The sequence below is a fragment of the Haemaphysalis longicornis genome, unplaced genomic scaffold (genome assembly GCF_048455015.1).
Source record: "Haemaphysalis longicornis isolate Haplotype H1 unplaced genomic scaffold, Haemaphysalis longicornis Haplotype H1 scaffold_4, whole genome shotgun sequence".
NCBI classification, from domain to species: domain Eukaryota; kingdom Metazoa; phylum Arthropoda; class Arachnida; order Ixodida; family Ixodidae; genus Haemaphysalis; species Haemaphysalis longicornis.
The window spans coordinates 122101422-122122013 of record NW_027526361.1 but is presented as its reverse complement, the minus strand read 5'-3'; the positions used below and the strand labels follow the sequence as shown (position 1 = coordinate 122122013).

The 20592-nt window shown below is 44.4% G+C and overlaps 1 protein-coding gene across 1 annotated transcript in view; it reads left to right on the top strand.

Moving 5' to 3' along the window:
* Positions 1–20592, top strand: part of LOC144179355 (luciferin 4-monooxygenase-like) — a 43825-nt gene that overhangs the window by 9791 nt on the left and 13442 nt on the right. The window contains exons 3-7 of the mRNA XM_077707676.1: positions 2832–3039; positions 6235–6341; positions 7828–8027; positions 12150–12318; positions 16576–16747. Coding sequence (XP_077563802.1) covers positions 2832–3039; positions 6235–6341; positions 7828–8027; positions 12150–12318; positions 16576–16747 — 856 coding nt within the window. The remainder of the gene's footprint in view (positions 1–2831; positions 3040–6234; positions 6342–7827; positions 8028–12149; positions 12319–16575; positions 16748–20592) is intronic.

Here is a 20592-nt window from a genome sequence, read left to right as displayed (position 1 = left end):
GCAAACAACGGTGCGTTGTGGCTCAGCTTCCGAGAATATGTTTGTACGAATAAAACGGAGCACCCGTACATTTGCGATGAAATAACGAAGGTCCCCGGCTATAGAGCAGTGTACAATTTCGAAGGGAGGGAGTGGGTGGTGGCGGTGTAAAAACAATTTAATTGGAGCCGGCAAAAGTAAAGAGAACAAAGTTAGTCGCCTCTTCTCAGTTCAGAAAAACGCGAACAACCGCTGCTGCTCTAGCCCAGAAGATCAGGTGTTCCTGAGTCTCGTGCTGAGAGCGGGTCAGCCCTAACTCCCACTGCTATAAGGTGGGGGAAGGGAAAGGGTTTGTGTAGTCGGCGCATGCCCATACGAGATGCCATACTCCTAATACGACTTCCCATCTCGTATGGGAGGGAGAGCGAAGCCCCAATTATCCGAATTTTCTAATTAATGGCGGCCAAATTAGCGATATTCCCGCACTAATAGGTAACGGCTGTTTGGAAAGTACTAATGCAATCATGACTAAAATATACGAAATAAATCACAAGGCAAATGTACATTTTTCACTTGACAGGTTGACCTGAAGATAATGAAACACGTGTGCATCAAAGCTGGGTGACACCGCCGCCCTTTTAACGATGGACATGAGCCCCTCTAGGAATTTGGGTCGAGATACCTTCATTGCATGTCACAGAGACTAACCTACACCTGTCACCAAAGCAGGCCCCCTTATCTTGCCTGCGCGCTGGAAGCCCTGCTGGGTCGAGTGGGATAACGAAAGCACGTACCCTGGTTGACAAAAATCGCGTATTGGGCAACAAAAATTGCAAAGCAGGGTTAAATATTGCTGCAGGAAAACAATAACTTTCACAATACTTCTTGAAGGCTAGCCAGTTTATTACACGAGAACCTATGCTCACATTTTTGTTTGTAGCCTTCTTGCCTTTTTTCTCCACCCACGAACGCTACCCTGGTTTGTGTGCTGAGGGTAAAATACCTATTGAAAATGTATAACGTTAAGGGACCTTTGTGTAAGCGACTGTGATGCTGCCAATGCGGTGAGAAACCAGGCTTTAGACATTTTATTAGCAATGGAAAGCACACAGAAATTTACGCAAGTTTTACTCACGCAGCGTCTCTACTACACGAAATTCGTGCCGAAGAATTCTGCAGGGCATTGTGTATAACCGTCCTTTAAAATAAGGATCAAAAAGAGATACTTTACATTTTTGTTAACTTCTATGATCTCCTTCCGCCAAGCGCTCATTATCACTTTGTAGCAAGTAAAGGTAGTTATCTTTGCATCCACCTCCCCTGTTGATAGGAAATTAACTTAACAAATAGGTTCACTGCAAAAGCTTCATTATGTAATTATGTAATCATCTGTAAAGAATTAAAAATTGGGATGTTTGTATTGCTGCCGCAGGTATGAAATATTTATGAATATTTCAACAGTAGTATAGCTTCAGCTAGTTCGTGACTACTACTTGCTGGAGATGTGCACTAAACCTGAATGGAGTAGCAACACAGACACAAACGAATTGGCCAATTTGGGGAGCAGTAACTTCAACCAGTGGAACTGTACGTGTAGTCAGTGGGAAGATGGACGGCCAGACGTCAAACATAATTGCGAATAATCCAACAACGTATAAAAAACACAGGCTGACACTACGTATACTTTTGTTTTTGCAGTGTTGATAAAACGTTAGGTGTAGGCAACTACTTGAGGATACAAGCACCCTTTTGGCATTAGTAATTACCTACTGGTAATATCGTAGTATAATGAGAACAGAAGAATAAAGTTGTGTCTATGGCATACCATGCAGGATACTGCAGCTCTCAGCACTTACTAGGTTGTTTCTATGTATATCAAACAATACCATGTAATATTCTGAAAACGTGGGCATGACCTAAGCATGAGTAATGACATTTTCATTAGGAGAAATCCTGTTCGAGATGGCCACAAGCCCGTTACTTCTGGTCGGATGCAAAACGTGAATTCACCATGTTGATGTGCCGCGCCCCTCCCCTAAATCTACCTTAAAGACCTTAAAACTCCCTTATTTACGAAGAGAACGTTCGGAATTACGATAGGAGAGCCGTTTACAGCAAAACACCACACGTGTTTGCAATAAATTTGCTGTGGTACGGCTTGAACACCGACCTTTTATTCTAAAACTCACAGTACTACCCGCACGCTAGTGAGGTTAAACAGCCTGGATTTTGTGGCCATTGCTTAAAAGAACGGAAAAAATGTTTCAAAGAACTACAAGTTAACGCTGGGTGCGTAGAAGTGCTCAGCTTTTACATTCCTAGAAACGGAATGTCGCTTTTATTACAAAAAATTTATTGTAAATCCCGATGCATTTCTTGCGCTTAAAGGCTGATTTTGACATTGCGATTTTCTCGGATCAGCTGTGGCCTTTAGCGACTTCTCCAAAGCATTCGTATAATAGCTTCTCTTATTTTGCAAGACAAAACAGTGTACGTGAATCGGCAAAAGCTAGTTATTTTTATTGTTCAGTGAAACTGTTGCTGTAATAACCTAACCTCCTTGTTACGATTACAAATAACCGCTGGCGTTACATGCATCGAGGTATTCAACAAAACGTGGAAAGTAGCCCCCCTCAGTGCGTGGTGCAAAAAGGCAGTAACTATGAAGAACACGCCCCATTTGAACCAACTGACTTCATTTTATTGACGATTTGGTTGCTGCTATTAGGTTTTGTATACTAATCAGGCACGGTACAACGACAGGTCGACGCAGCAGCACAACTTTTTATGAACATCCGTGAAATAGTCAGAGTAGGTTAACAATGCTTCTCGGCACGCCTTGTTGATTACAGACAGATGCGGCCACAGGAACGTCCTACACATATGCGGACCTAGAAGAAATGAGCGAGCGCATCGCAGCGGGTTTTCAAAGTCTGGGGCTTCAACCGGGAGACATGGTGGCGTTTCTATCTGCCAACAGCGTCGACACCGTGATGGCGTTCGTGGCGACCGCGTTCGCTGGTGCCCGGATTGTCTGCGTGAAGACGAATTTCAATGAGCGTGAGCATCAGTTCTGTATTGTTTAAATCAGGGTAAATTAGGGCGAGAACACAATAAGTCTGTGTTCATTGCAGTAGGTAAGTAAAGTGCCTATATATATTCCACTCCTTAATATATTCGCAAATAGCATTGGGTAGCATTTTTTGTACATAAATACTATTTTGAATCTCCTACTTCATGCGCTGGGCCTTGTTTGAACCCCATTACTCCCACATACCTTGCCATACGAACAGGTCTAGAATTTGCGTCGACCGCACATATGGTTTCGCACCCTGATAGTTATTGTAGTTATTAATTTCTTGATACATACCATGGTATAGGTGAGTAAAAAGGATAAAATCTGCAATAATGGCTACCAATGTGACCAGTAGAATGTAATTGCGTTTTGCCAGCCCGAAACAAGTCTTACAGGTAATCACCTCGCATCTAAATCGGTACGGGAATGATTATCGGTACACTTAACCGCTCGTGAATCCCGTCGAGCCTGTATGAGAACGCGCTGTACTGTACAGAAAAGTACGAACTACAAAGATTTCCTTGCAAGCATGCATTCCGTGAATAGCGAAGTCGGCCCCGGATGATATCTCTACACTTGTCTAATTTCTCAAAACAGCGTCCAGCATCATTGTCACGGCAACATCGCAGCTTAATAGACGCATTCAAACGAATATTCGGCGAGTCGTCTCAAACGGGGTGCCTTTTAATTCATGGCCGATACAAAAATGTTAAAATGAGTAGCACAGGTGTCGTGATTGTAATATCAATTAAGCGCTTTTAAAGCCAGTATTCACGAAATTTTTAATAATCAGCTTTAATTCCACGAATGATAATATTTTAAACAAGCACCGGTGGAAAATCCACCAGCAATATTGCGAGCAGGAATCATTAGAGTCAGAAGTTGCAGACGGCACAGCGTGTTGTGTGATTCGTAGGACTGCTATTCCAAGGCTGTCCTGTCGCAACTGATGCTGTCAGGATGCTCCTGTCACGCATTTGTCCTCATCTCTGACGCATGCGAAAAAGCAATTAACTTTTAACTACAATGTCACCTTGGCCTCTCTACTTTCCTCGTGTCCTGTGATGTGGTTTGAGAGACAGAGAGAGAGAGAGAGAGGGAGAGAGATAGAGAGAGAGAGAGAAAGATAGAGAAGCACTTTAATAAAGAAGACCTCTAAGCGAGAGAGGTGGCCTGCAGCCGGAGCTGTGCGGCGACCTTCATAGCACGGGCTACGATGATCTTCTGTCTATCCGGGTCAGAGCAGCTCAGCGCTGCCTCCCGGAGCTCCGAGGAATTTATTTTAGGGAGCGGATGAAGAATTGGGACTTTCAGACTGCATAGAGTGCAGACTACAAAGGACATCCGGAGATGCGCACACACCTGCTGACGCGACAAAAGGGCAACAGTGACTGGAGGTCGGTTTATTTGCATAGTACTAATAAAAAGTACGTAAAATCGGTCCAGCAACCGCGGAACATTAGTTTGGAGTGAGAGCTTTGTGCTTCCGGTACGTTCAAAATTTCTAAGGTATATGCGGTGCTATCAACTCTAAAATAAAACGTAGGGATGAACTAAGCATGGTGTGCGCTGTTAACAATGCCAAGAAAATACCGAGTAATCGTGCACGCGTGCCTCGAACGCACGTTCGTCAAGCTAAGCATACCCGCTTAAGGAGATTGGCCAATACTGGCAAAAAAACTCCAGCGTTCGACGTGTGCCCCCAGCGCAGCGTTCGACGTGTGCCCCCCGGCCCCTAAAAACCTGCAGCATTCGCCATTTCGGAGCGATACGTGCTCGTCAAGCGCTACCGCACGTGTAAAAAAACTGCAGCGCTAATGCTAATTATCAAAAGACACCTTTGCTTGGGAAAGGCCAACGTGGAAATTTGTGCGGCGAATAGAATCCGCACATGCAGACACTCCTGTTGTCGTGCTGCTCTTCGCACGTTTCTTCTATGAGCACTCTGCGCTTACGCTGATTTTTGTTGCAGCCCACAACGGCATAATGACGCCCGAACGAGTAGATTCTTTACATCTTCAAGTAAAGGCAATGACGGCAATCTGCCTAGAATTAACAATAAATACCAATTGGTGATACAAAGTCGGGCGTCCTGCTGGCACGGCAAAACTTAGCCTCACAGGCAAGCCCCGTCACGACAAAGCGTGCATAGGGTGTCACGGCACATTAGTGGGTTGAGAATAGAATTAATGGGCCTACTTGACCGCTATCAGACACTTTGAACGTTCCTCTTAAAGCACTGCTAAACTTCGCGCTGCTGACAAACCGAATAAAGGACACTTACCGATTTTATATTAAGCTGGGTCGTCTCATATCTCCGCACGGCACAGAAGAACAGCGTGTGACTGCCGTGTAGTCTGCTCGCCCCGTATTTCCTAAGAAATGCCCGCCAGGTGGCGTACCGGTCACCGGAAAATGGCCGACACGGCAAAACTCTGGTCTATAGAGTCACAAGTCGTGCGTGCTTCTGCGACCGCGAAGGGCTGGCAAGGAGCTCACGCCACAATGGTGTACAGATTATTGGTGGTACAAGGAAATCATACTGGGAGGCAAGGAACGCGTACCCGGAAAGGGAAACAGCAGGGCCAGAACAGCGCCGTCAGCAAAAAAAACACAATGAGCCGTTGTACGTTCTGGGCCGCCACGTTGCTTTAGGGGTTCGTTTTACGTCGCTACAGAATTCAGCGCAACAGGCTGCAGAAAGACGAAAAAATAGGAAGAAGCTAGTGAAGCACAAACTGCTTCTTGTCACAAGCACTTTGAGTGGAAGAAGCTACGCATAAAGCTGTGGCTGTGGGCAGACGACTGAAACATGAGCGTTCAATAGAAAGTTCAACCGCAGATCCACAGATCGCTGATACAGGCTTTCGAAATCACCATTTTTAAGGAGTGGTGATCATCCTCTATAATTTTGGGGCCAGCGGGTCCTCGAAATGCCGGGTATTTCGCCTGATGGGGCGGATTTCACCTTACCAATTCTCCTCATTCCCGAGCCCGAACCTTTATTTTGGTGTTACTATATATTTTCGTCCTTTATTATTAATGGTGTAATCTCTATTATATATACAGTGTATTGCGGCGTGGGGTCGTGTTCTACCAGAAACGATTTCCACACATACGTAGTTGATTTTACATCAAAGTTGCCAAATAATTGCCTGTTCTGTTTTCTCTTTTTCTAGGGGAAATGGAAAGGGTTCTTAAAGGGGCCAAGCCAACGCTGATTGTGTTGGACAAGGCCAGCACAGAAAAGGCGCGAACTCTTCGGAAAACTGTGCCCTCGCTTAAGGTTGGTGTATAATGGCCGCATTGTAAAATACAGTGACAGTGCTATGCGCCCGTCACAACTCTGCAATCGCAGCTGGCATGTCTCTTTATATATTGTTAAAACTTCTGTCGAGGCTCGTGGAGGGATACTGAAGACGTGTGAACACAAACGACAAATTAAAACGAATTAAAAGCTCACTGACAAGGATACTGCTTAACCAGAAAACAGTTAATGATGATCAATGAATGTTATTGTTATGTTGATTTTTGTAATAATGATGATGATGATCATGACGATCATCAACGTAATATCGGTTGGCAAATTCTACACCCAAAGCGCCGAAAACAGAATGACAATTGGTGCATCTTGGTCCCACCGACCTGAAGCCGCGCATTTGAAGTGCGATCTTTTCTAGGGGAGTCCTATGAGGCTGGGTGGATGTACGTAAAGTATATAAGAGATGCATCATTGACAAAATTAAAAATATAAAAGTAGCCCGCCGCAATACCCGTCGTAGCCCGGGTGGGTCGAATACGCAAGAGTAAATACGTAGGTACGCATTACATATATTGCGTAGGTGGTTCCGCAATAACACACACCATTTGTTATCGGCTAGTTCCACTTAGTTTCTTCCTCATGGGGTCGCGCAAGAGAAGAAATTTCCCACTCGCGGCGATGCGAGGGTTTATACCGGAAACGCGCGGTTGTAGAAAACGGACTGAGTTCGCGTTTTGTGATTGCCAACCGTAAAGAAATCGTTCGATGTTAGGGTACTCAAACGATTACATACACGTGAAAAGTTATTTCTCAGGGCGTGCCACGAAAAAAAAATGTTTTAGTTTTATAACGAATAGCACGGTCTCCTGCTGGAGCATTCCGTTAAGCACCCTAAAGGATATTGCGTAAGCTACTCGAATGCCGGAAAATATAGTTGAATTGGGCAAATTATCCACTGCATTTATTATGGGACTTGCTAACGTGGAATGGAAGTGCCTGAGAGGTGTGAGGGGTTGAAAAGAGTGCTAAGAATTCGGAATATATTTTATACCTGTGGTTCTATAAAGTTATTTACCCGGGGTATTGTAGTTTAGAGAGGCGCCAGCTGCAAAGTTTTAGAATAAATTTTAATGAGCTGCTTCCTTGTCAGGCAATGCGTTAAAGGTGCGTAGACGGTCAGGAACCAATAAAATATTATCGCATAATCGTTTTATGTATTTCATTACCAAAATAATTATTGCTTGGAAGATATGCGCTCATCAAAGCGCATACAATGTTGGTGTGTTTATGCGCGTTTGTTGTTTTTGAGTGAATTTGTGTCTTTGTTTATTAAAAATAGAAAAGTATGCGCCACTAAACAATCTATTTTAGCTCTTCATTTTCAACAAACACATAAAACTGGCACAAAAACTGGTGTATATGCGAATGCAAAAAAAAAATTATAAGAGTATGCGGTAATTTTCTCACCGCTCTTCCTTCCAATATCTTACCGCACCTTCGCACTGGTCAGAAATTTGTAGTCATCGGGGAATGCGATGACATGGTGAACTTTCAAGAGCTCAAGGAGACACCTCAAAAAATGTTCGTCAAACCGCCTAATCCAAGCCCAGACGATCTTCTCACGATCTTCCAGTCAAGCGGCTCCACCGGGCTGCCGAAGCAAGGTCTTATAACCCACCACAACTTTGTATCTGAGCTTGTGTGCTTTGGGTAAGTACAAATTTGAAATTGCCGAGGCTAAAAAGCTACCGTCTTTCTGAGAAGACTACCAATACTTTTTATGGAAGCTAGAATTTCAAGGGATGATTTGGGCATAGAATGACGCCGACGAGAAATGCTATGCAAAAACAACTCCACTAAAGGGAACAAAAACATAACAGAAACATAACAAAAACGTAAATTCTTCGAGGAACTTAAGATTCTTCCACTGCAGCATCTAGTGCGGCAAGGTTCAACCGCAGTAACTGATTATTTCATTAGAAGCTCTAGTCATCTTTTTCATAAACGAGGAGACTCAGAGCGAACAGAAGAGAGCGAAGAGAGAAGGCTGTTGCAACATTATTCCATTCTTTAGTTTTTAGTTCCTCCGGTAAAAACTTAAACAAATTACCACACATATTCAAGTAACCGGTACTAATAGCTAAAGCCAAGATTAAATTTATGCTTGTTTTTTTTTAACTGTAATGATGGAGGTTGTCTCTTCAGTCTTTAAGGAGGCTTGGAAAGCTAGAGAGGAACGGAGTTCGTCCCCTATCATTTTAAGAAACCTACGGCTGACTTAAATTTAGCATCTTCAATGGCTCAAAATTATTATGATAATCAATAATGCATGCTGCGCAAAGGCGAATCGCCGTTAGCATTCCCCGGAGGAGCGAAGGATCGGGAAGAAAACATGCGGCAAGCACGTTGTATTGAAATAAAAAGGTGAACATTAAAAAAACCCGCCTTTATCATGAGACGTTCGATAGAACGTCCCTTCCCAAACGTTTAGTACTGCCTTTTAGAGCAAAACTGAAACGTTATCCACAGTGGTACAGAGGAAAAGATTGTTTTGACGGCCAAGACCGCTTTGTAGATATATCTTAACACTTGCTGTATGGGCTAGAACGGGATAGATAGTTTGACATTTACTAGGATATTCTTTATGAGAAAGGAGCGAAAATTGGGCGCTACAGCTTAAAGTTTGCTAAAAAACTAACACCAGTATTACAATTGTGAAATCTACTGGAACATCGGAGCTGACTTCAGCCTGCCGGCGGCCGCCTCCCGCACAGGTGGGGGTTGCTCACTACACCAGTCGCCGCGCTATGTACGTACTCTAAGCTGACCGACAGAGGTCTGTTAGTTGGTAAGTGCATAATAATGAGTGACGGACGTGCGCCGGTTTCCTAAATGTTGCACTTAACGGCCATGGAGGCGGTGGCGCCATCTTTAAGCCCAGCGGGGAACCTTCGCCTAGACAGCCGTAGAAGCGGCGGCGCCATGTGTCAAACCACTGGGGTATCTTCGTTTGCGGTGACGGGCATCATTGTTAGATTTCGGGTCCTCTAAACAGCTCCGTTGTTAAAATGACTCAGGTGTAACAACCGCGCGCGTAGCTATCACAAGAAAAAGCTCAAAGCCCGCACAGACGTCGCGGCCGGAAGAAGTTTTATGGTCAGATTGAGCCACCAAACGCAGGTGGAGCTTAGTGACGTGAAGCTACAGCGGCAATGCTCCGAGCGAGCGCAATGGCCACGCCTCTCCGAAGCGTATCACTTAGCGTGACGTCGCACTTCCCGCACTTGCGCTCTGGCGGCTCGACGTCATTGTGATGGGATGAATGACCTCCGCAAACACGACATAGCAGAGCTGCCTATCTGAAAACTAATACCCCAGTGCAACAGCCAAAGGACCACCTAAATGTAACAATGACATCAACGGAAAACAATACACGAAAGCCGAACCGAAACATTAACGCGGCTGGGGTTTATAAGGCCAACTGCGCCCGTTGAAACTGCGCTTCATCCGACCTGAGGTACGTAATAGTAGGCTTCACAATAAAAATAAACAAACTGTATCGAATGTTGACATGGACACTTGCCGCGGTAATGGCCCAACTTCGCGGGAATGCGTAATATGGCATTGAGAGGGTGCAAGCATGTGCGCTGTTCTGGCTGGAGCATTGACACGTCTCTGTGGTTTCGCTGGGGTCTCCCAATAACGAGTCTGCATTTCAGGCGTGGGGCTACTAAAGCATAACAAATGGCAGTGGTTCGGCGCTATGGTTCAATTTCTGTTTATTTCCCATGCGGTGAAATACTTCCTCACAATATTGCAGGCTAAACCCGTGAACCTAAAATTTTACTAGATATTTTGATGAATAAAATAAAATTGAAAGCACTCTTCAGGATGCAGTGATTGTGGAAGCATGACTGTTCAACTGAAAAGCGTCCACGTGAAAAATGTTGATCGTCATCGTTTGCATTTGGGGTAATATTCTTTTTTCCCGGTTAGTCAGCACACACACGCATTCGCCACGCTGGCGTTACGGCGGAACATAGTTTGCTCCTGGCGTAATTCTATTGCGGGCAATTGCTACGACTTCTCCACGTGTGCGTTTCATCTAGCAGCTGTGCGCAAGCACTTGATTGCCGTTGAGCCCGCCAAGCCTGCCCTCGAGTGCACACAAACACACCCTGTTCACGCACGAACGGGCGACCGCCCGTTATGTGCGCGTCTGGATGGGAAAAGCAGTCATCAAAACGTCGCCGCTCTAGGATCAACACCTATCATTTTGATCAGGCGGCCATTTTTTTGTGCCGTCCTTCTGCCATAATTCTGTAACATCCCCTGGCCATAACTTCTGGGCCAAAGGAGCCGGACTGTCCACCAACAATATTAACTGGTACTTTTGCACTACAAGAACATCTGTCTTGTTTTGCGTTTCCTTTCTTTTGGTGTTGTCTTAATGCAATATCGCTGGTTCACACTGAAGGTGGAATGTGAATGTTGTATATGTAGCGACCAAGAACGAGCGCAGAAGATTCTGATTTTGTTCTGAAATCACACTGAGTTTTTTATAATTTATTGGTAAGTAGTATTAAAGCAATATGTTGGTACAAATTTATTCATTTATAAGGCAAATATATCGCCCCCGCATGTTACAAAAGGTATTGCCGGCGGCACACAAAGGATGGCCACCTGGTCAGAGGCTGTGTCTTGCCATCTTTATGAAGGGCTCATGGAGCGACGTTTAGGCGGTGTCTTTTTCAGATACGAGAACAACCTTTGTGGTCACAGCTTTATCCGTGCACGCGCAACGAGTCTTCGCGCGCTCAGCGACGTTCAAGAACCCGTGCACGGCTCCTGGATAAAACACAGAGCGTGCGGCCTGGCACGTGGTCCAATATCCCACTAGCGTGCTAATTACATAGTTAGCATTAGGCGAGTACCCATGTTTGGCCCCGCTGAGGGATGTCTTTGCTTGGAGGTGCGAATGTAGCGTATGATCAGTCATAGGAACCGAAATAAAAAAAACATACATAAAACTTAAAATACCAGAATAAAAATAAGAAATTTACGCGCTGTGAAATAAGCCACTAATGCTTCCGCAATCACACGATAATTGGGGGTGCTTAGTCATCCTCGTCATTTTTCACCATGATTTAAGGCGCTTCGCATGGTGACGAAAACTAAACAAGCCTGTCTAACCCAGAGCACCCAAGGTAACTGAACAAGGTATTTTAAACTATTACCAACGTCTCGATTCTTCAGATGAACCAAGTGCAAGTGCCTGTATGGTTGCAAGTCCAGTTCCAAAATTATTTCCGCCTTCTTTTTGTGGAAAACAGGTTTTTATTACAATTGGACAAACTACAAAGCTGTACTATAAGGCACGCTTGAACACTAATAAAATACAGTGTTGCAACAAAGATATCTAATTTATTTAGGAACATATATAAGGGGAATAGGCGGTGCGACTCAGACCTTTTAAGAATAATCATGGGTTATTTTAGAGAACTTCACTTAGCTGCCCCCCCAATGTTACGATATTCTCCTTCAGAAAGGCCTTTAAAGAATTAAGAACGCAATGCCACGTTTAAATATAAATAGCTTTTTATACGGCTCCATGCGGTATCTCCTATTAAAAGGAGTAGCAAATTACGTGGAATGCACAATTGAAAAAGCATTTTAAAAACGAGAGCTTAAGCATTTCTTGCCTAGCCCTAAAGGTTCAGTTGCCATTCGTAGTGTTCACATATTTATCAGCACACCTCTCGCTCGAGACTACGAGGTGCTGATCTCATAATGCTTGAACGTTACCCACATGTAATGTCGTCTTCTCTGCAGTTACAAGAACGAAAACATCATGAGAGGCGACGTTTTTCTTCACTACTTGCCACTGATGCATGCTGGCCCATTTTGGGTGCTATTTTTGATGCTTTCCCGACACGTCCACACCGTCGTGCTTGCAGCTACAGATTTAGCCTCGTTGCTACTTCCAATTGCCAAATACAAGGTGAGACTATGTCCCTATATAAATTGTGGGTGATCTCGAGTTTATGCTAGTACTGAGGAAAAATAGATAAAAGTGTTTTTGTAAATTTTATTTTGTTCAGTTAAAACGGGAAGGCTCGAGAAGGTAATAAGATACAACCAAAAAATTTAGTTGATTCCTCTGTCATATGAATCAGTAAAACACGAAAGTGAAACGTGCAGCGAAATCTGCAGCTGAGCGTGATTTGCGTGTCGGCGGCTGTCTTGTGGGTGTGCTCGGCGAGTGACGTCCTGTTGGCGGGTCGCTTCGGCAAAGGTGTACTGGCATCATTTCCGTGACGGATATGATGTCAGTGAAATATTGGGGTATCACGGCATAAAACAGTTTCGTGTTAAAATATAAAATCCAAAAATTAACAACCCCAAGTATAGCATTGTCTTTTGTACTAAAGGTTGCTACCCCGCAAGATGACCCTGCGTACAGGGGTGCACCCTTTAAAGGCCGCTTGCTTCGTTGCACTGGCATCACTTCCATGACGGATATGACGTCAGCGAAATCTTTCGTGTTAAAGAGAAAAAAATAATCGCGACTTCCATGTATTCTTATGCTTGGCCTATATAGAGCTTGATATATAAAGGAAGTGCTTCCTGTGGAGCACATAGCTCCACTAGAATGTGCGCGGTCGGTATAGGAACTGATAAGTCATGCATTCGTGCCCTGTCAACACACGCGTGTCATAGTGGGCATATTTCCAGTTCGTCTCATTACGATATACTATTCACTGTAGATTAAACAGTCCATTAGAGGTAGATCTTTCGGGAGGGCTTCCTTAAGGCAATAGTTACGTTCTGTATCGGCCCCTCCGCCCTTTCTGCGTCGGGTTAGACTCTCGTTGTTGTTTTTATGTAACGCGTCGGAGTAAAAGCGTGTTTGAAGCTAGAACTGATAGCCGGTAGCACTGGTGTCAGCTTCGTTTTGTGTCTGTGACTTTTGGGCATCTCCTTTGCCGGTGTCATTGTGTTAGGAGATATTTTTGAATTCTTTGTCCTTGAATGTGCACTTTTCGTGGCAAGCAGAACATTCGGCATTGCTGCATGAAAATGCACGCGGAAGGAAATGTTTGGTTTTGAGAAACATTCTCTACGTGTGCCTCCGTGCCTGCGTAACTTCTTAGTGGGAAAATAAAGCATTCGTACTTTTCCGCCCTACTAAATGAGCGGCGCAAACACCTGACTCTGTCGAGAAAACAAATAACAACGATGTTCTTTTTATCTCCATTATTCCCAAGATGCTGGATGAGGTCATTTTTTGTATCCGGGCGGAATCTCCTGTGCACAAAAAATTGAAAAAATGGAATTATAATACCGTTTCGTAATAATCCTAGAAGTTCCCTTGTTAATGGTATGAAAAAAGGAAAACATTGGCGCAGGGTGCACTAGTAGTGCAAGGCTGGATAAACAGCAGAGCTGGCAGCCGCTATAGCTTCGTCGGAGACGCGGCTGTTGCCCACACATGGATTTCAGAACTTCCCAATGAAAGTTCTCCTTGACTGGCAGGCCCGGATATTTTAAAGGCGATAGTCTTTCTTGGGCTACTTAAACCCAGAAATTTTGGTCTGTCTGTCTGTCTGTCTGTGACTCGATTCAGCCAACCTTTTTTTTTCTTTATTGCCTTCTTTGACAGGATGACAAAACAAAGACACACGTAACTGATAATCTGTACACTCAATACTCAATACAAATACTAGAACTGCAGCCCTTCTTGGGCAAGCGGGGTGATTTCAATATTCTTTCATTACCAGCAATGCTTCAATTGTGGGTAGCCACTCGAGTTTAGAGGGCTGAAGTTTCAGTATCTGCACGAAAGAACCTATTGAATCTTTGAAGTAGTGTCTGATGAGCCTGGCATCTGGGTCGGAGTAGCGTACCGCCATCCTGTTTCTCCAGATGCTATGTAGTCCATACAGCATAATTGTGTCAAGCGGCACACCGTCCTCATTTTCAACGTTCAAAAACCTAATACCGTAAGCATCAACAGGCAAATCTTCGCAATAGTCTTATATACTCAGAGCCAAATGTAAACGTCTAAGCCCGGTTTATATGTTCACACTTGTCAAATTTGTTGAACAAGAACAAGATATTACACAAATATAAGTCAGGAAATCAGTACACGACATATATTTACAGTGCTCCTTTATTACAAAATTCATGGATGCTTGGTATTTCGATAGCAAACGATATTCTACATCTCCTGCAGAAAACCACAGCCTGCTGTTGCCCGCGCCACCTCATGGCGTCATATGAGAAATCACGCAACAACAGCAACGAAAGGTTCCACTAGCTAGTTTCCACGTTCTCAGTGAAACGCACATCGAGCACGGCAACGCGGTTCTATAAACCTTGAAGTCAGCCGCCTCGATTCACGCGCGTCTCCGCCGTACTGCAGCGCTGGCATCGAGGAATCCAGCCTGTAGCAGTGTAACGCGGTAAATTCAAATCGCCTTGAGCAAATCTTTAGTGTGTTTACCTTGGGATGAGCGTGACAAAACAGGAACAGCATGAAAGGTGATCGGGAGAGCAAAGGGGGGCATTTCCTTGGCAAATGTATACGAAAACTATCGTCCTTTGACGAAATTTGCAACCAAAGGAGCAGATACGCCACCAATTTTTATATGCGGGCTTTCACATCTCTCCGAAAGTTAACCGCGTTAGCCCGCACTATAACCAGCAGCAAGCGGCTTCGCGAACTCGCCGTCTGTAGCCCAAACGCGGCGTTTGCGCTTCTTACTTCAGGCGGGAACGTACGTCAACTGGCGAGAACAGCACACGAGAGAACGGGCGAGGAACGGTGGGAATAATGTCCTCGGTGGTCTAGCACACTGATTCCGGGAGCTCCTCCCGAGGCCCACACAAACGTGCGCTCGGCATTTTTTCATATTTTTTGTCAGCTCCGCACCTGACCCAAGCCCACGCGCAAGCCTGGACGACGCTGGGCGCTCCTCATGAGGAGCACGCTCCTCCTGAGCCGCACGCACGTTCCGGCTCAGTTTTCTGGTAATGCTCGACGGCGGAACTAAACTCTAAAAGCTCTACTGTTAAAATTAGAAGCAGTGACCGTTTTTGCCCCCAGCTCAGGTACTCCAGCGCATGCACCCCTTTCGCAAAAAAATTGGAGAAATACTCTAGTAGGTAATTTTGGCTTCGATTACGCGAAAATGTATTTCAATTTTAAGCGTCGGTACTCCCTCGACTAAGAAACTGCAACTTTGTAATTGTAATTGTAAATTACGGTAAAATGTAGCTTACTTCAAGAAAATCCTTACTTGTAACGCGTTACGTACAAGTATTCGGGGACCATCAGTTTAGTTTTTAGCGCACCAAATGGCGACTTAGCGAATGAGTACATAGGGAGGCTTTTGGCTCTTTTTACTGGGCTTATGTAAGTACACGGTTATTGTGTTCTGGGTGGATGTACAATAACGATATGCGTGCCAACACTTCTTAAGGGACAAACTTCGACCGTTATTTGCAGTTACTGCTGCAGCACGTGGCCATTATTAAGTTCATTTGGGGGAAGAAAAGAAAAATGATTTGTTAGGATCATAATAAGATATGACCACGAGGTTAACAGGACCGGGACAAACCCAAGCTCATCCCCTAATGCCCAGGAACCATTTGTACGTCGCATACTATGTATCGGCCCTTAACAACTCAATGCAAGGAATTGCATATTCAAACTAAATTAAGGTTTTTGCGTGCACAACACTTCAAGGGCAGGGCTTGTCGCCGTATCTTGTCCGCGGTCACGGTATCTAGCCACCGTAGTAACGCGGCGTTACACACCCAAACCTGATTTTCGATAAGATCACCGCTTGCCCTGACCGAGATCCAACCTGCGTCCATCGCGTTACGAAGGCGATGTCAATCCAATTGAGCCACGCAGGCACACGTCAGTGATATGCTAAATGTTGGGGGTGCTTTTTTCTCTGCGCCGTTGCCAAGCATGCCACACTTGCTAGGCCGTAAATAAAAAAAAGTATGTAATTGAAGCTACAAACTATGTATGAACGTAGTAATTGCCCTAAATTAATGAAAATAATTACGGTGTCTATTTATGCGCCTTTTAAGGGGCTTTGGCGCTCTCTCTTAAGTACTTTCGGTATCAACGCGAGGCTGGTACCGAAAGTGGTCCAGAGAGGGCGCCACATTCCCTTCGGTGAATCACTGCACCGCACTTGACAACTTTCACGTTGAGTGGAGCGGCTTTAATTTTTCCAAGGTGACGAATCTGGTGCTGTACCCAACGCACGGTCAACACATTGCCGAAAAGGGCCTGCCACCCTCTCTCGACATGAGCAGCATGCGGAAGATATTCATCGCTGGCAGTTCCATTCCTCCACTTGTGATGAGGAAGCTGACGCAAGTGTTCCGAGGCACCAAAGTCATTCACGGTGAGTGAAAGGCGCCATGACACCCTCGCTCCGGCCCCGAACAATGCTTTCTGGGCGACCTGACAGGTTGAAATTTGTCGAGGCTTATGCAAGTCTTTCTGGATATAAGAATCCTCTTTATACACTTCTCAACTGTAATAAACAAAACATTGAATTTCCGCATCGCCAAAGCGAAATGTCTCGATTTAACTTTTTGTGATAGCTTTAACACGCTGGGCATGGCTTTAAGATTTAAGGCAAACGAAATACACGTTTGCTTGTGCAAAACACTTCGGTGTGTAAAGAAATTATCCAAATTTCAAATAATGATTTAAAATTTCTTTCTTCGTTATAAGAAAAGCAGATCAAATTTTGCTGATTTTACGAGCTTTTTTGCCCATGCCTTATTACGTCACAAGGAGAGGTTGGCGGGATTGAGACCGGACGACAAAGGCACCCACCGAAAAACATCTTTTTATTTTAGTTTGGACCTCTAGTTCTACTCCATCGTACTACGTCTCTGCTAAGTTTTAAATAGCAGAGAAACAACTCACTTTGCGTTACCTTTTCTAATACGTCACTGTTAACCTTGGGTAAGGCAAAGTTGGAAAGTTTTCAAACTCTGTCAATTTCTTAATATTGTAACTTCGCTGGTGTCTACAAAAAGGGGAGGTACACAAGAACTGAACTTTTAAAGGAACAAGGCCGTAGTTTGTGTTCATCTTCCGTTTAACTTGATAGCAAAAGCATTGACTGGGAGCTGAAGACATCACGCAAACTTCAAACTATATTCCAGGGGAAGCATACATGGAAAGTCAAATTACGATAGGGGGTGCTCAACAGGTCGGTATTTGAAAGCCATTTCATCTGTCATTCGGTTCCTACTTGCTGAAGTCCAGTTTTTGTGGTTTTTTTTTATCTTTGCCGCATATACCGGCAATTCTTTGCAGACTCAGTATTAACAAAACATTCTATTCAAGTACTCATATTTAGGTTGAAGCATCTATGTCTTTGTTGATTGTAAATGGCTCATGAGAAATTTTAATATTAGGCTTTGAAACTTATGCGATGCCTTGAGTTCAGCAAAACGCGCTGAAGTTAACGCAAATGTATCCGTTGGAATCCTGAGCGCTTACACTGCTAACCGGAACCATTTATTCAATATATAACACCAGTTATTTAACACCTTTATTATGAACGCAGGCGTACCGCAATCATTGGGACTGCAATCTGTAAACACAACGAATAATAAAAGGTACATTGGGTTCAAACAATTACTAACCAAGGTCACGCGCAGACCAACCGAGAAACCAACTAGTTTTAACCTTGTTAAAGTGGAATGAAGTGTCGGACATAAATTGGTGAATACAAATATGCCGTTCCCTGGTTTCCCGCATGCTGGGCTCTTCTGCAACGCCAAAGCAACCAGGTACAAGCTGCGCGTCCTGTTTTCTGCTTGGTCGTCACTCTTTCTCCAGCGTTGAAGAAAATAAACAAAAGAATAAAAAATTACGTATCCTAGGCTCTTTTAAAGAAACCGCTGTGGTATTTGAATTGCAGAATCAAGCCTTAATTAATCGAGTTCGCGTATTCAAAATTTCATTTAAAGGACAGATGATATGCTCCTCTTGGAAGCACTATAAGAGGTGAGTGCGCGTTCTAAAACGCGAGAATTATTACAGTGATACAACGCTCTGGTAGCATTTGTAGGACTTCAGGCCAACTGAGCTAAAAATTGACAAAACACGTAAATAACTTGGAAAGCGGCACACTATGCTGAATGTTACGGAGTTGTTTTAAGTGCGAATGCACTTCTTAAGCGAGCCTGAAGCGTCCGCTGCCGTCTGCATAGCAACAGCTGCGGGTGCGCGCGCTCCTCGTCTTCCTTGGCAACGGGGGGAGATGGGCGCGCGCTGCCTGGCCGCTGACATGGCACATACCCACGTGGGGGATTGGCCAAGAATCGGGCGTGAGAAGGGCTAATGCACCCGCTTAAAGGAGTACTGACACGAAATTTCAAAGCTGAGATCCGCTCTAGCAATCAAGTACAACGACAACACAAATAGGTGTCTGTGAATAAATGCATCTTTCTTTCTTTGTAGTTGTGTGTGTGTGTGTGTGTGTGATCTCTCTTTCGCTAACATTACCGAACCGCGCAAATTCAACTCGGGCATTCGCACTTTCACATTCTTCCCCTCGGGGAAATGCGGGGAATTTTTTGGTCCAGCTACAGGGCATATGAAGTTTATTGCGGGACGTTTTGAAAAGCGCTAGCGCATGCAACCCTGGATTGTTTCGTTTTTCAGATGTTGAAGCAATTTCTTTGGTTTCAGGCAAATGTACTTATAAAGCCGGCTTCTGTATGTATCTTTGGCTAAAAAGGAAGTGATGCCGCTACGCAGCCTCAAGGGGCAAGGGGATATACTCTGGCAAAGAAGAGAAGAATACAATTACGATGTGCGCCGAGCGTTCATGCCATCGTCCTGGTTGTTATGGCTTTGAACGCTTCCTCAAAGGTCTTTATTCCAGAAGAAAAGGCGACACAGTAAATAGGCACAGGTTAAACATTAGTGCGTCCCTAGGCTTGAACGAGAAGGCTCCTAGATGTTTTCCCAGCATACTGTGGTGCTCGCCTCGTTTTTTCACAAGCGCAGTCTTTCCTGACCGCCATAAAAAATAATCGTTTTTTTAATGTCTAAATTCCGGCGTTGGTTGTTTTAGGTTGAATTCAGCTGCCAGAACCTCTGAGGGCAAGAACACCTCAGCCACACAGTTGGTGTATCCTCCAACGCGCAGTAAATGACATCCTGTCACTAAGTCCCACCACTACATCGATGAAAAAGTTAATGCATGTCAACACTGCTAAATGCAATCCAAAACTTGGCAAGAATTTATGAGCGCATGATCGCGTAATGGTCGTGCCGCCAGGTGTAGCGTTTGCAAAAATACGTGCAAATGCCCTCAGTGGAATTACCAAGGCTCCCAAAAAAGAATTTGGAAAATGATGCACCCCTACGTCTAACGACGGAGATGGTTGAATGAGAAGCTTTTTCGTTAGAGATTGCCACTTTGTCGTCTAAGTATAAACTTTACCTTGCAGACTGTATGGACTTTTACGACATGTTGAGAATTTACTTTGACTCGCACGCAGATTCCACTTTTTATCGCAGCGGCTTTGTCTCTGACCCTTCGCCAGTTGATTTCGCACCAAGAAAGCTTCGTGTTCAACTGTTGTCTGGCCTAAAGCGAAGGGCTCCAACATTCTCTGTCAAATTTCGTACGTCCATGCACACCTCTCTAAATCCGAAGTGCCTAGACCGTGTGGGAATGGCGCAATAGGATAGACGCCTGCTTTGTAATGCGAAGAACATAGGTTCGGTCCCGACCAGGGAAAGCATTGTTTTCTTTCACTTCATTCATTATCATCATCATAGTCAGATAAAGTTGGCTTTCCTTCAGTGCGTTTTACACGCGAGATACGCCACTAGTTAGACGTATCAAGTTTATGCAGCTAAAAATGCCCCAACCCACCATATCCCAGTCCAGAAAGGCGTGTGGCTCATTGGTGCTGTCATCTTCCGCACCTTGCAAGTGTAAAATGAGTGCTGCGAGCACGCATTGACTAAAATGGCGTTAGGGTCAATTAAACCAACAAGCAGTATTAATAAATATCCTCTACCAGATGTATAACTGTGAGTGATAGGCTTAATATCATCTCTGAAATATAGACAAATGTCATACACGCCCTGCCGGTAATTTGGGAAAGATTCGTAAACGCTAATAAACTTAGTTACGACCAATCAGTTGCAATTTTTCAATGGGTTCTTTAAGCTATGGATCCATATAATAGTTTCGAAGCCCTAGTC